Raw genomic sequence first — 16925 nt, 5'->3', positions numbered from 1 at the left:
GGGGGTATTTTTCTGCACATGGGACAGGGCGACTGCACTGTATTAAGGAGAGGATGACCGGGGCCATGTATTGCGAGATTTTGGGGAACAACCTCCTTCCCTCAGTCAGAGCATTGAAGATGGGTCGAGGCCGGGTCTTCCAACATGACAATGACCCGAAGCACACAGCCAGGATAACCAAGGAGTGGCTCTGTAAGAAGCATATCAAGGTTCTGGCGTGGCCTAGCCAGTCTCCAGACCTAAACCCAATAGAGAATCTTTGGAGGGAGCTCAAACTCCGTGTTTCTCAGCGACAGCCCAGAAACCTGACTGATCTAGAGAAGATCTGTGTGGAGGAGTGGGCCAAAATCCCTCCTGCAGTGTGTGCAAACCTGGTGAAAAACTACAGGAAACGTTTGACCTCTGTAAGTGCAAACAAAGGCTACTGTACCAAATATAACATTGATTTTCTCAGGTGTTCAAATACTTCTTTGCAGCTGTATCATACAAATAATTAGTTAAAAAATCATACATTGTGATTTCTGGATTTTCTTTTTTAGATTATGTCTCTCACAGTGGACATGCACCTACGATGACAATTTCAGACCCCTCCATGATTTCTAAGTGGGAGAACTTGCAAAATAGCAGGGTGTTCAAATACTTATTTTCCTCACTGTACATGGCTGATTGATGGTGTGTACATAAAAGAAATCTGCTAAAAAGCATTTGGTGAACAAAACCTGGTGAACTAGGTTTTTGGGGGCATTTTATACCTTTATTATAGAGTTGAATAAATAGAGCCCCACCCTACGAGGGTGCACTGTTATCTGTGTAAACTCTCAAGTAATCGGTCCAATATCGGTCAAGTTCTGATTCAAAACCATGAACAGTGTATAAAATCTGGGGTTTGGATGCTTTTACAAATCAGAACAGTTCAACTTCATAAGGACAATCTGACTGTGAGCCTTGTTTCCTGCATCCTGTTCTCCATCACGCTAGGTATTAACAAACACTGATGTGGTGTTTGAATACAGTATTATATGTTAATAACGCCAGGAAATCAGTAATTTAAAGTGCTGCTGGAAGCTTTCTGCTTTGGTTTGTCTGCTGGTGTGACAGGAGACTGAAGAACAAGACTAAATAGGGAAACACAGAAAGAAGAGAAAACAGATCCAAGTTGTCGTAAAGTCAGAGAAACTGATCTCGCCACAGTATGTGTTGGTACTGGTTCCATGTTGAACAAGAACCGTGGATTGGATAAGACCCGTGCGTTTGGATTCTGCTTCTCGGTTCCTAACTGAACTGATGTTTCTGCACAAAAGTGAAGAAGACAGGGTCCCGGTCAGTGGTCTGTCAGAGCAGTTTGTGTAGTTGCGTAATGTTTCCTTGGAATAGAAAGTCTCCCCAGGCTGGATCTGGCTGCCTGCGATCGGCTCTGCTTTCCAGATGGAGCGTGAACGAAAAAGCTGGTGACCTTCATCTAAAAGCTCTGCCCACAGAGTGAGCGACTTTCTGTTTTCTCTGGACTCAGTTTAAAGTTTTTAAGCCAGCGTGTGTCTATGAAACATGGCACCAGCAGTGTAATGCACACTGTAAAAACTACTTTGTTCATCCCAGGAGTTCCTGTGCAGGTAAAACGTTCTGCGGGGAAATTAAATTACACATAAAAATAATAAGAAATGTCCCCAAAAGGCTTCATAAAATCATTTTCATTCGGAGTTGTGTGGAAGTGCCTCCTGGGTTTATTAGTCTTGTTACATTTGTTCTATGGAAACGTTCTGGTCATTGTGGTTTAATTCTGAAGAATTCCTTTAATGTTCTTCGGAGGTTTCAATCGATCAAAGTGATGCTGGGAAAAAATTGTACGTGGGAGTCTGAGTCAGTGTCTGCATGTTTTTAAGTATTTTAAATCCGAGATAATGCTGCGGTCCGGATGATGAGAAGTGCTTGAATCCCAGGTTCCTCCTGTTGCCTCCCTCCTCTGAGCGCTCTCCTCCCTCAGAATATCTTTCTCAGCTGCCTTTGTTGTAAAACATCAGACAGCTGGATTTTCCCCTCCCTCGTGCTCAGATCAGATGACACTCTTTTATCCACATACAGAGGATACAAACGAACAAAAGGTCGTTTCTTACGGCCAAAAGGTGCTAAAAACAAAGTCACAATAATTCAGCTCACAAGCCAAAACACCGAACACACTAGATGTGACAGATCTCTTACTGTGAGGTGGAGTGAGTATGGTGTGTCTGGAGGATTATAAAGTATGTACACTTTTTCTTTATTTCAGCAAAAATATAAACATCCTTTCAATTTTTTCAGCAAACTTAACATGTGTTAATATTTGTATGATCATTAAAACCATTCAACAACTTTGGCGTCTCGCAGCCCAGAAATTCCAATGAATTGCTCTGGCAACATCTGCAGTCCTCACGCCTCCCTGCAGCATCCCTAAGGCACATTTATGCAGATGAGCAGGGACGCTGGGCAGCTTTCTTTTGGTGTTTTTCTTTTTCTCACCTTTGAGTCAGTAATAAAAAGTCTCTTTAGTGTTCAAGTTTTCATAACTGTGGCCTTCCTGCGTACGACACGTATATGCAGGTGTTGTCAGGGGGGCACACCAGATACTGATGTTACTTTTGACCCCCCCCCTTTGTTCAGGGACCCATTTTTCTATATATGTTAGTCACATCTATGTGAAACTTTGTTCAGTTTATGTCTTAAGCTGATGATACACATGGCAACTTTTTAAGCAATATTGCTGGGCAGTCCTCCAGTTGGCGGATAGCGGCGAGTAGCGGCGGGTGGCGGAGTGGTGGGGGATTTACTCATTTCCACTGACGGCAACATTGCCCAGCACCATTGCTCTGAAAGTTGCTCCGTGTATCATCAGCTTTAGTTGTTGAATGTTTTTATGTTCTTGCAAATATTAACACATGTTAAGTTTTCTGACAATAAAAGCAGTTGTAAGTGTCCGGGTGGTAAGTAGACTGGCACCTCACTTGTACACCTGCGTACGACATTGTGAAGGATTTCACTTGTTTTTAGGCACGTTTGCTAAAGAAACCCTGTAGAACCAATCAACAAAACAAACGTCTTGGCGTCTTTTCAGTTCTGTGCTGTTACCAGCAGCACCAACCACCAAGTTCATGTTGTTTGTCCCCAAAGTCTGCGTGCAATTTCACACTAGTGCTTCGAGAGTGAATAACTTCCACATTCACTCGGACGACCTTTTTCTCTTTCTTTCTGTTGTTGGTGCAAAAACCCCGGTCTCCCTGTGTTTTGTTATTTTAGGGCGCATTAAGCTCATTATAGCGACGCTGTGTGCAGCTTAACTTCACTGATTATTAAAATATCCTATCAGGATCTTGGCCTAATGTTAATTCATGTTCTGTGTTCTTCTAGACATCCAAACTTTCTCACACAGTCCAGGTTCAGACAGTGAAGCAGTCGTCCTCACTGCAATAAAACACACATTAAAGAAACCACTGGGAGAGAGAGGGAGATGTGGCCCACGACCGGTTTATCATAGTTTATAATAACGCAGCGCTGTGAGGATCCAGATGTTTCACAGAGGAGACAGACTCCAGTCTGCTTCACTGACAAACCACAGGACTGCAGAGGAACATCAGGCTTCATGTGATCAGCAAATATCACATCCACACTTCTGACCACCTCTCTGCTGTGAGTCATTCAATCAACTGAGTATGTAAATACAAATACTTAAGTGTTTCTCTTTCCTGCACCAGAATCCAGACTGGAAAATGTGAGTGAATAACAAAAGGTCACCATTCTTCCCACCCAGCATGACTCTCCGCTCTCGATTAAGGAGGTTTAGGTTTCTTATCGTGGCGTTGATATATTCCACTTTCTCGTTTCCAGAATAAAGAAACTAATCTCAAACAAAGATTCCTTCTGTGAAATCTGTGGAGCAGGCCGACGCCAAGGTCTACCACAAGAACAACACCACCAGACCAAGAGAAAGAGCACGACACAGTGGTTTAGTTTCTCAAAGATACAGCATGTAAGCCACCAGCCTCCCCTCTAGTGATGCTTCATTATCCTGAATGCAACTTCTTTCCATTTCCACGTGTGGCAAACTATTTTATTTACTGCTAAAAGCACGTTGAATCATTTCCGTCACACGGCAGCTGGAACAGTGAAACTTATTCTAACCTCAAAACCTAATTTGTTTCTGTACTGACATTTCATATTTCACACCAATATGATACATCTGCAATAAGCTACTGGCCCATATACTGTATCTCACAGTGATGAGGACACCCCTCGCATTTAAATATCTGATTATATCTTTTCATATGCCACACTGAAGAAAGGACACTTTGCTATAGTGTAAAGTAGTGAGTGTGCAGCTTGTATAACAGTGTAAATTTGCTGTCCCCTCAAAATAACACATCACACAGCCGTTAATGTCTAAACCGCTGGCAACAAAAGTGAGTACACCCCTAAGTGAAAATGTACAAGTTGGGCCCAAAGTGTCAATATTTTGTGTGGCCACCATTATTTTCCAGCACTGAATGAAGTTCAGCAGAGCTTCACAGGTTGCCACTGGAGTCCTATTTCACTCCTCCATCATTCAGGGTCTTGGCAGTCTTCTTATAGCCAAGGCCAGTGGTCGGCAACAGGTGGCCCGCTGGCCAGAAGTGACCCGTCAGCAATAATGTGTGCCCCGTGGACAGTCTGCTTTGATAGCAGAAAAAATTTAAATAAATAAATTGATAGCGGCTGGTGCAGAAACAAATCTCAGTCCGAACGGCTACTGTCACTCACATAATCACTTCCTCTTAACAGATTGTGCCTTCTAAATAAAAGGACGAGAACGTTTTTTCCAGCAATGCTTCATGTTGAGTTTTATTGAGAGCTTTTATTTTGAAGTTCTGTAGGACATTCAAAAAGTTTGACTTACTTGACACACCTCTGAAAAACCCATCTGTAAATGTGTGATTGGAAATGAAAACAAGGGTCCTTAGCCCCTGGCCTCGGCCATCTTCACAGAGAGCAAAAACTCTTTTTTCAGATCCTCAGAGAGTTCTTTGTCATGAGGTGCCGTGTTGAACTTCCAGTCACCAGTATGAGAGAGTGTGAGAGCAATAACACCACATTTCTCACACCTGAGACCCTGTAACACTAACGAGTCACATGACACCGGGGAGGGAAAATGGCTAATTGGGCCCAATTTGGACATTAATGGCTGTGTGATGTGTTATTTTGAGGGGACAGCAGATTTACACTGTTATACAAGCTGTACACTCACTACTTTGTAGCGAAGTGTCCTTTCTTCAGCGTTGCCACATGAAAAGATATAATAAAATATTTACAGAAATGTGAGGAGTGGACTCACTTTTGTATCAGCCTCACAAAGAGCAGTGACTACCTGGAATATTAATTAATTAACAGAGAGTTTGGCTGGGTTAAATAAACAGCAAATAACAGACACTCTCTGCTGCTCGGTGGTCTGTTCTTCACAGCACTGCGACCTCATGAGAAACAGGAATAATCAAAACAGCATGGAGGCAGCCTGCACAAAAGACAACACAGACACGCACATCCCTGCCGCCGACCACCAGCATCCCGTCATCCGGCCATATGGAGACATTTCAGGTAACTCAAGACACCACAACAGCAAAGTTCACTGGAACAGTGTGCATGTAGATGTCTGTTGTTGGATGATCGCTGAAAACACAGTGTTTCACTGCCCCCTGTGGCTGAAAGTCTGACCACAGCAGCGTCACTGATCAACACTGAACACACACACACTGTCTTCATCGCTGCAGCACGGGGGAGAAGTTAAACCCCAGGAGCTCAGCAAAAACCTGACCTAAGATGTCAAAGATGCCTCCCATAGAACCACAGCACCCCGGTTTCCACTCCAGCTATAAATTATTCTGTTACCCCCTCTTGTTCTCTTGTTCTTGATTTTTACTGTCTTTCTCGGCTGTAAGCTATAAATTAAAGATAAAAAAGCAACGAGAAAAAAGTTCAGTTCACCAGAAATCAGACCTAAAATAACATGACATATTGCATGTCTTCATAATGTATTTTATTTGGGATTTTGTGTCTGTTTAATCCGTGTCAAAGTCTGGATTCCTCCCAGTTTTGTGATCTGTTGGAGAGCTAATTTAGACAGACGCGTTACAGTTTGATCGGCTGAAAACCACCAAAGATGTCGATGCAGTTTGCAGCTCTAAGAACTGAACGTCTGTCCAACGCTCGTGTTACTGTAGGAGGAGTTAGGGACCGTCTGAAAAGAGCAGTACGATCAATTTCAATCATCAATAACTGAGTTTGTAAAACAAAAAATTTAATAATTAATTAAGCACATTAAAATGGTAGTAATTTTAACAGCTTGCTCATTTATGAATATATGGACACCAAGCCACCTCTCATCTGTCATGAACATCCTCTCACAGCTTTCACAGCTGTTAGTTGTTCTTTGTAATGTTTAAATGTTTTTATTAAAGGAGTGTATGTTGAAGAATACGATGGGATTTATTGTTTTGCTTTAGTTTTTTACTGTGGTATCGACTACTAAATTTCTGGTGTTGTGAGATCCCTTGAATGACCAACACAATTAAAAATGACAGCATTTCAGAAACTAATTTGGGTTTCCTTCCTTCCAACTAAAGCTTAATTTGAAAGTCAGGGAAACAAGAAACGTGTGATTTGGTTGTTTTCCTCGGTCGAGCTCAGCCAGTAACACTGCGCGCTTAAAAAAAGAAGAACATGTTATTGTTGTTCAAATCTGGAATGAATGCTGTCATTTTGTCCCGGCTGTCAAAACACGATTTTGTTTTATTTAGTTACACAACCTGCCACACTGCCTCTGACTCTTTATGCTCTTTCACACACTAACTTTATATTGGCATTCTTCTCTTTGCTGCTGATTAACTGCACTGGAAACTCAGAGAACGGATTATTTTCATACACTGATAATTAGCTTTCTGTAGCAGCAGGTTAACTGTAATATTTGGCCTGTGAACAGCTCATTAAGGAGGAGCAGTCACTTCACTGATCACAGAAACACAATCTGATAATAGCACTTCAAACATAAGTGCAAACACGGGAAAGTCCTCAGCACGGCTGGCTTGTCCTCGACTTTAATGACTTTGAAATTACCCAAAACCATCGAAAGGAATGAATCAAGCTGGAAAACCTATTCGGCTGTATTCCAACAAAGGGACCTTTTTTGTAAAACTCAATCATGCTCAACACATTTTCAACTTGTCCCCCTTACTGAAAAACACAACTGCATTTATCTGAAATCAACATTGTCGGCTCTAACACTCCCACCCACCCCACCCAGGTCCACAACCTTGGAATCATCTTCGACCCCACCCTCTCCTTCTTACATGACCTCAACCAGGTCACAAAAACTGGCTTCTTCCACCTTAAGAACATCGCCCGCCTCCGGCCCCACTTGTACTGCTGCAGAAAAACTCTTCCGTGCCCTCATCACCTCCAGACTACAGCAACAGCGTCCTCTACGGTTCACCACACACAATCATCAATGAACTTCATCACTTCCAGAACTCTGCTGCACGCATGCTCACTTCCACCCTCTGCAGAGATCACATCGTCCTCGTCCCCTTCACAACCTCCACTGGCTCCCGGTGAAATACCGCTTTAAACTTCTACTGATCACCTGCAAAGCCTTAAACAACCTGGCCCTTCCCTACCTCTGCGACCTCCTCCCCCACCACACTTTTACACGTCGCCTCAGGTCAGCGGATGCAAGAACACTAAAAGCTGTGAGTATTTAGAAAAGTGCTACATAATCTCTAATTTATTATTATTATTATAGTTATAAAACAGTTAGCTCAAATCAAGCGATCTGATCAGTTCATAGTAGTGGAATAATCAGCGCGGCCATGACATCAAATTCCTTTGCACTAATCCGTAGTAATGTTAGACTGCCTTTAATTAGATCAAATGTAAGGCTGTGGATTAATACACTGCACTGTGGCTTTTACTGTACTGTTTATTTTCTACTTTCACCCTTTTAAAATTATATTTTAATGTGGGTTTTTTCAATTTCCCTTTGTTGCTTTTATGTTTTATGTAAAGCACTTTGAATTGCCTTGTTGTTTGAAACTTGCCTTGCCTTGACTAGATTACTGGCTAGCTGGTGTGATGGAAATTTGATATTTTACTGTGTTTACTGTTTCACCCTGCATGCTTCATTAGTATTATTTTATTATGTTACAGCTAGGTGAAGTTTCCCATGGAAAAGATGCTCGTTAGAGAGTTTTCTTATCTGACTGTCCTTGATAGGCCTTCATCTCAGGACAGTTGGTCCCTGCTCCCTTCCTCCCTAACATAGCTGAGTAATATAAAGTCACCTGTTTCTTCACTGATCCTTTGCAGCTAGTCTGGATTGGACTGGATTTTTCAGAAGACTCACTAAAGGACATATTTCCATTACACTGGAAACTAATGGAAGTGGACGCTCCAAAAGTAAACTTCGACCTGTTGGCAGGTCTTACCATGAAGGACTGGGCACCTGTAAGACATGCCTAGTTCAAACTCCACGATTTTTAGCCCAATCTGCCAGTCGGCGACCGTCTGGCTGTCGTTATGTGTGAACTACTCAACGACGCATCAAATATATATATATATATATATATATAATAAATATCTGGAAGAGTCGGCTGACTCGACATCCACATCCAGCCAATGAGAGCAGGCAGCTACTTTTTACTCCCCTCCAGCTCTCTGTAGCTCAGATGATCCCTGCTACCTGCGTGTGCTGATCCATCCTTTCACCCACATTCTTTGTCTTTATAACTGTTATCTTTATAATAACAAACAACAGGTGTTTCGTGTGCAGGATCGCTCATTTCCCGTTTCACATTTCACGTGTGTTTTCTTGACAAAAGGTGGTTTGGAGACCAGCGTCGGGTGACACAGCTGCTGTCAGCTCGTGTAGTGTGTGACCCAAGAGGTTTAAAAATGACATTGATCCTAACTGTACTTTCTGCGAGACTCATATAGAAACGATAGGTTTCATCTTGTTCTTGCTGGTTCCGGTTTTCAGTAATGAAAAGCAACACTGCGACCATTATTTTATAATAACTTTTATTTTATTTCTGGCAAATTTACAAACAAAAAACCCCTATTTATAGTCTTTGAGAAGGAAATTAAACTTTATTTTAGAACAATTAATTTCTCTTCCAACAAAAAGGCTCTGAAGATACTTAATATCTGTACTCGCTTGAAGGTCTTTCTGATATTCTGTTTTTTTGACTTGGTCACGCAGAGGTGGGAGCAAGTCATCGTTTTGCAAGTCACAAGTCTTAGCAGTCACTGTGAGTTTCGAGTCCTAAACAAGTCATAATGTGCTCTTCACCAAATTTAAAACCATTTCATATTTTTAACAAAAGTTGAGATGCAAAAAACTTTATTGAATGAAGCGTTTACCTGTATAGAAAAAAGGCAGGAGTCCAGTTTCACACAACAAATGTTCTATAATTTCATGAATTAAATGAAATGTCCACGTAGGGCTGCTAATTATTTTGGTCAATACTGAGACCACAATTATTTAACTCATTAAATTAGGAAACATTAATCTGTTGAACTTTTAAAATGTAATACTTCATTTTTAAATACTATTACATATGCGTAACGCCAACATCCCAAATAGCCCATGAAATAAGAATAGTAATCCAACATTATTCACTTTAAGCAGCATCTAGAGTGCAAGAGAACAACGGCAGCGCAGTTTCCTCCAAGTTGAAAGAGTTGTGTGTGTTTGTGTGTATCTGTGTGTTTTTGTCTTAATATGTTTGTGGGGTCCTAAAGCCGTGATTTACTATACTTGTGGGGTCCAAAAGCTTTGTGGGGTCCAAAATGCTGGACCCCACTAGTTTAAAGAGCAGTTTGGGTTAAGACCTGGTTTTAAGGTAGGACTGTGCGATATGTTATCAAAAAAAATGTTATCACTCTAAAAAGATTTCATATAACTCGATATCGATAATTATCATGAAAAATGTCAAATCATTATTTCTCTCCAGTTTGAAGGCTGATTTTTGCCCCTTGTTGAAAATTGAAGAAACCAGATGGTTAAACTATTCATTAATGTCAGAACGTGACAAACACTTGATGCCAAACAGTGGATCACTTCACATATCTGAGGCAGAACATTCAGAACTATGATCAATCTTTTATCAAAAAAATATTAGCAAATTTTTTCTGTCCCTTTTCCAAAATATCTTAATAGAAAAATTAAGCACAAAATTCGTTTGTGATTCTAATGAATAATGAATTTAATCAAATATTTATTGACGATATATTGAACAATTGTTATGTGGAAGGAAATAGAAAGTTGTGTGGCGCTGCGGAGAGCCCCCAGCTGCAGAAGTGCATGGATCATGCATAAAATTCATCCAGAGGGAGCGATCACAGCGTGCCGATTGTACAAGCGACACAACCCATTGTAGACTCTGGCGGTAATAAAGAACCAGATCAATCAGAAAACCAAATTAAGTGGGTTTCAGCAGCCCTGCTGGAGGGGCCGGATCATACCTATGGTTTTTTGGTCTTTCTCGCTCATTCACTCATAATCTTTTTTTGAAAGGAGAGGCACAGTTAATCTCAGAGATTCTCAGCCTGAAATCTGATTTCTCTTTTAACTTTCTATACCTTGGAACTATCCCCGAAGGTCTGTGACAAATACCTTCTGAAGATCTTCTTGGCCGCAAGCAAGGAAGCAAATTACAAAATGTTGGCTGCAGAAGAAACCCTCCCTCAATATCCCCCCTTATCAACACAATCTACTCAGTGCGCTCAGTGGAGAAAATCACTTTCAATTAAATTCAAATTAGCTTTATTGGCATGAATACATGACAACTATATTGCCAAAGCTACATATTAATGACACAAGAACCATTAACCATTAATTTCATAGATTTCATTAAATAAGTAAATAAAGTAAAAGTAACAGTAAACAGTAAAAGTTGTGTTTGTGTGTTAATTGTATTATATATATATATATAAATTCTGTAGAAATAAAAGTAAATAAACAGTAAGCGCGTGTGTGGTAAAAAAAAATAAAGATATATTAAAAATTTTAATAAAATAAATAAATAAAACCAAAACTTTCACTCTTCGCCTCCTGACGGAGAAGGGAGTCAAATATTGGGAAAAGTGGGATTGTCATTTTCATCCGGGCTCTTAATAATTTTCAATATAATTTCTACATCACGAAGGACAAAGTCACAAGCAATCCTAATAGTGTTTGTTGGGCAGTTGGCCTAATAATGAAATCAACATTTTTTAAAGATTAAATAACGTAGAGCTTGTGTCAATAAGTAAAAGTATTATGACATATTGAAGATGTATTTCTATCCGATAACAGGTGGAGGCAGGATGTTTGAGGCCCCTTTTTAAGAACTCTGCCAGTAACTAAAAACTAAAAAGCTTTTTTTGTCCACTTGTTGGGAACAGAACATTGACATTAAATCACCTTTTTAAAGTTGATATATTGAACTTTTTAGCAAACACTTTCCACCTCCAGCAGCTCCAGAGCAACATGATGCTTCGGTCGTGTTTGTGTCGCCTGGTGAAGGTGAGTCCAGTGTTTTCTCTCTGTTAGCTCTGTGTTTGGTCTCCACCAGCTCCTGAGGGAAATATCTGGCTTTTTAGCTGCTAACTGCTCCACCATGTTCACCAGCTCGTGTACTTGGTGTAGTCATGGACAATTACAAAGTCAGCCTACTATCACCTGAAGAATATATCACAGATTAAAGGACTTATGCCTCAGCAGGACCTGGAAAAACTTATCCATGCATTTATCTTCAGTCGACTCGACTACTGTAACAGCGTCCTTACAGGGCTCCCTAAGAAATCCATCAGACAGCTGCAGCTGATTCAGAACGCTGCTGCTCGAGTCCTCACTAAAACCAAAAAAGTGGATCACATCACTCCAGTTCTGACAGTCCAGTCTTCACACTGGCTTCCTGCCGGTCTGCTGTTGGTTTATAAAGCACTGAATGGTTTCTGATCTTCTGCTTGGTTATGAACCATCCAGACCTCTAAGGTGGTCTGGGATCAGCTCTGCTTCCTGTCCCCACATTCAAAACTAAACCTGGAGATGTCTATGAAGATTCTCAGTCATCCAGGTCATAGTTATCCAACGAAGGTTAAAATCAAGGGCAACTGGACTTGGTTGAAGATACTGGAAGACGTTTCGTCCCTCATCCAAAGGACTTCTTCAGTTCTGACTGACTGGCAGGGAAACTCAGCTATTTAACCTCAGTGGGGTCGTTGGCCCGGGTCATCGATAAACCTGGAGAAGCAGCGTTCAGTTTCTATGCTCCGTATATCTGGAACAAACTCCCAGAAAACTGCAGGTCTGCTGAAACTCTCAGTTCTTTTAAATCTGGACTGAAGACTTTTCTTTTTACCACAGCCTTTAATTAGATCAAATGTAAAGCTGTGGATCAATATCTTACACTGCACCTTTTACTGTCCTGATTTATTTTATAACTCTTTTGTAAAATTTAAATCTCCTTTTTTTTTTTTTTTTATTCGCTATGTTGCTCTAATGTTTATGTATGAACTTTGAATTGCCTTGTTGTTGAAATGTGCTATACAGATAAACTTGTCATGGGGTACACTGAGTGCAGACTTAGGTGAGAAACGCAAACGCAGACACAGACAGAGGATGCTGTTTAACAAAAGATTTATTCTCAAACAGAAATACTCAGGATGACTCGCAGATGCAGGTAAAGTGCAGACAAGACTGAAATCCCAAAAAAGGCAGAACTCAGGGAACAAGCCACAGCAGAACACTTACATTGGGACGACAACAAGGACCAGACGAGGACTAAACAGAACTGAGGGCTTCTATAGGCAGGCAAACGAGCAGGGAGGGTAACACAGCTGAAAGGTAATCAAACAGGAAGCAAAGCTAGACAAGGATACATGAGTACTGAATACTACAAAGTAAAACAGGAAGTAAAGCACCTGGGAACACACTAGGACAGACCTACCAGAGTAAAACACAAAACATGGAAAGACCGCAAAATCAGGGCATGGACTGAGACCGGACCAAACAGGAGATAGGACTACAATGAAACATGGAAACCAAGGACAAGGGACTCGAGCAGGTAAAAAACATGCAGATAAACATAAGAACTAACTTTGCTACAAAACCCTAAACATGACACGATCAACACAGAACCCAAAACCATGAAACCAGATACAGAGTAAACTCGAACAGGTGAGTGAATAATAAAGCAAGGCTACGCAGAGAAACACAGAACCAAAAACAGACACTTAAACAGGATCAATAGAACACAGAACAAACATGGGCAAAACAGGAGCACACGGCAGCTTTTTACGGCTTCTTCTCTGACAACAACGACGCAGTGAGAGCGCCGAGAGTGAACCAGAACCGGAAGCTGCCGCCGGACAGATAAACAGTGAGCTGAAACTATAAAGCTGCGTAAAGCCAAGGGGAGCTGCAGAGGCAGGTAAGAACTGACCAACACACTGTCCGGGGGGCGGAGCTAGACTCTCAGCACAGTGGGGGCGGAGCTTCATCACGGGACCCACCTGCTACAAAGTCATTTATACCAAGTTTACATGACCGAAAGTCCACTGAGTCTGTCTGCGTCGCGGCTGCCGGTGTTATCGCAGTCATTCTAGTCAATGCTTGTGCTCACGCTCCCAAAAGTGTCTCTCCGTGTGTTTCAAGCGAGCAAACTGCTACCAGCCATGTCTCCGCACGTTATGGGAATATCCGGTGTTCTGCAGAGTTCTGCATGCACCTCCAGATAATGCTTTTAAACGCTATAATATCCTTTGTGAGGTTCATCAGCGGTGATAAATGATTCAAAGTATTTATTTTATGAACATTTAGAGTCGTTTATATTTTATTACACTCAGCAGAAGCAGCATTCACTGAGATTCAGCAAAAATATGCGGTGATGACCCCGTTTGATCAGCGTGCAGAGCACACATGTATTTGAAAATACAGAAATGTTGACAGGTCAGCTGGGATTGGCTCCAGCCCCCCCCCCCCTGACCCTGTAAGCAGGATAAGCGGTTGAGGATGGATGGAAATGTTGACACCCGAGAAGAGCTCCAATTAGCAAATTAACTCAAAACACCTGTAAAGGTTTCCTGAGCCTTTAATCTCCCAGTCCCACCGTGTTCACATTTTTGTAGATCCACCATTGTTGATGGAGAATTCTGGAAAAATCTTTCTTGTTTAGACGTTTCGTTCACCACACCAACAGCAGCATATCGGACTGGTTTATCTGACATCTGCTCTTTTCCAAATGCATTTACTTTGACAGCAAGACAATTAATATGTATACTAAGTACATGTTATCCTGGTTAATCCAATCAGAATTCAGCAAAATCGAGGATCAGTCCAAGTTGGGAGGGGCCGATAGTATCTCCCCCTCAGTATCGAAATTGATTTGGCCCAGACTGACAGACACACAACAACACAGTCATGTGGTTTACCATCTGCTGGAGGGGGGAGGAGAGTAGCAGGATTAAGAGCAGTACATATTTTAACTGTGGTGTTGGGCATGCCGAGAAGAGCGGTGTGATCTCTTAACCATTTCTGCGCAGATAAATGTGATGTTTTCTAGGATGTGTGAAACTGCACGCGGCGCCATGTGTGTGAGATCACTAAATCCCACAATGTCAAGTGATGCATCTGCAACTTTTCCTGCTGCTGCTTCAGCACAAAGGAAGTCCAGCGGCAAAAGGGTCAAGTTTAGCTGAGAAGTAACCAACAGGTCTTTGTTATCCTCCATAATCAGAACAGAGGTCATGTAACCATCCCAGTGTAAAGAGCCCTTTGAGTCTCTGAAAGCTTCTTATCGTTGTCTACACTATGATGTAATTCCTAAATAAAACTCACCACTCTTCACCAGTTTCCAACCACTGCTGTACACCGTTCTTGTGGTCAAGCAGCTGACTCCGGGTGTGGACCCATCTGCCCAAAATCCTTCCAATTGAATTCGGCAGCTTACCCAATGGCACATGTGGAAAATGCCCTTTAAATCGCTCAGACTGAGAAGGAGAAACAAAAATATCTGCAGCCTTCTTTGTTCAGTAAACACGCTGTAAACACAAACTTTCTATTTCCTGTCTGTGATTCTTCCATCATTTCTCAAATGTATTAATTAACCTGTGCCTCAGAAACATGTGCAGTGTATTGAGTCATTTTACTTGTATGCAGAAGCCTGTGGACTGAGTTTTTACCAAGGTTGGCAGTTGTGGTACCACAGCAGAGACACTAGATGGAGCCAGAGATCACTGGTAGACATGTTTCAATGCCTCCAGACTTTATTCAACCCTTTGCAGTCTCAGTACTTGTTGGATGTGAGTTTAAATCAGATCTCTTCTCATTAAAATTATGGGACAGTGTTTTGATAACAGAAATTATGTGTTTAGTCAAGGTGTTATCGAGTGTGCATGCCAAAGGTGTTGTGTAGGATTCTGAAATCTGCTCTTCTTGGGCCGTTTCGGTGGTGCGGGATTCTTTAAAACAGATATAGTAGCCCTGGAGTTGGCTAAAAACACAACATTGTGACCTGCTATGTTTAAACACAACTCTGGTAACTTTCTAAATCCATTATTTTCATCTGTGTACTACATTTCAAATGTCAGTTGATCAGGTTGTCATTTTTATCTTCAATGCGTGTTATAACAATCATTATTTTCAGTCATACTCACTTTTAGCAGAAGATTCACCCATTGGTGTGCGACAGGCAGGTCCGTCCCCAGAGTCCATTCCACCTTCTTTTTCAGCTTTAAGTCCGCCTTGGAATATCCACCCTGTTTCAAACTCAGACAATTCATACGCCAATGTCCAGTTTTCCTGCTTTGTTCTCTGATTTTCTGCATGTTGAGCCTGTTGAAGTAAGGGAAGTGACGCTGTTTTCCATGAAATACAACATCTCCTCACTCCAGCAGCGATGTCTGGCTTCATCCGGCCCAGAAAATGTTCTTTCAGGTGCACTTCATGAGGGCCACTAATCATTTTGTCATCTGATCCCGTTTCAGGCCGCCATGGAGATCGAAAGTCACAGTCAGGCGTGCTATAATTGAACAAATAAAGAGAAGGTTCAACATGTGGTTGATGAGAGATCTTTCATTGAACGGTAGAGTTCTACTTTCTAAAGCTGAGGGAATATCCAGATCTGTCTCCATATCATTGGAAATACTACTGTAATATACAAAAAATTAGATACAATCCTATTTAATTTCATATGGAGGAATAAATGTCATTATTTAAAGAATGATATTTTATGTAACACAAAAAGAAATGGAGGTCTGGAGGTCTTAAGTTTTGAAACTTTAAACAATACTTTCAAAATTTAATGGCTAACTAAGTTAATTAATGAAAAAGATAATATTTGGAACACCATCCCTAAAAAATATATTTAATTTAATGGGCGGAATTGAATTTGTATTAAAATGTGACTATAAAATTGATAAATTACCAATTTATCATAAACAAGCTCTGCTGGCCCAGAAGTTAATTTACAACCACTAATTATTTGGAACAACAAGAATATTCAATATAAAAATAAATCACTATATTATGAGACATGGGCTGCCAATGGTATTAGTTAAACAGCTTGTCAGTGCTGATGGGCAGTTACTCACTGAATTCAGTTTACCAGTTACGCCAAAGGAATATGCAGAGGTTTTTGATGCTGTGCCAAGGAGTGTGCTGCAACTTCTCAGAGGTTTGGTTAGTGAGGTCTCAAGGAGCCAACCGTTTTCCACATTGACATTACTAAAAATAAATGTTCAAATAAATATATCAGGAACTGCATACAAGGCATAACTCTGACTATTTTAATTGGCAGAAAATGTGGCTTATTGTAGACAAATTCTGTCTTAACAACAAAGTAAAAGAGGTTTACTTTAAGATATTACATCGTATATACCCGGTAAAAAAG

General features: G+C 41.0%; 1 protein-coding gene across 1 annotated transcript in view; it reads right to left on the bottom strand.

The window, feature by feature from the left end:
- The window catches only part of LOC123967617, a 27755-nt gene extending 11009 nt beyond the window's left edge, over window positions 1-16746 (bottom strand). The window contains exons 1-2 of the mRNA XM_046043755.1: window positions 16627-16746; window positions 15691-16055 (exon numbers count right to left, since the gene is read on the bottom strand). Of these exons, the coding sequence (XP_045899711.1) occupies window positions 15691-15997 (307 nt within the window). The 5' untranslated portion in view covers window positions 15998-16055; window positions 16627-16746. The remainder of the gene's footprint in view (window positions 1-15690; window positions 16056-16626) is intronic.
- Window positions 16747-16925: the final 179 nt, after the last annotated feature.

Source organism: Micropterus dolomieu, linkage group LG03 (assembly GCF_021292245.1).
Source record: "Micropterus dolomieu isolate WLL.071019.BEF.003 ecotype Adirondacks linkage group LG03, ASM2129224v1, whole genome shotgun sequence".
In the NCBI taxonomy this organism is placed as follows: Eukaryota; Metazoa; Chordata; class Actinopteri; order Centrarchiformes; family Centrarchidae; genus Micropterus; species Micropterus dolomieu.
Note: the sequence above shows the minus strand (reverse complement) of the source record. Positions and strands in the feature narration are given on the sequence as shown.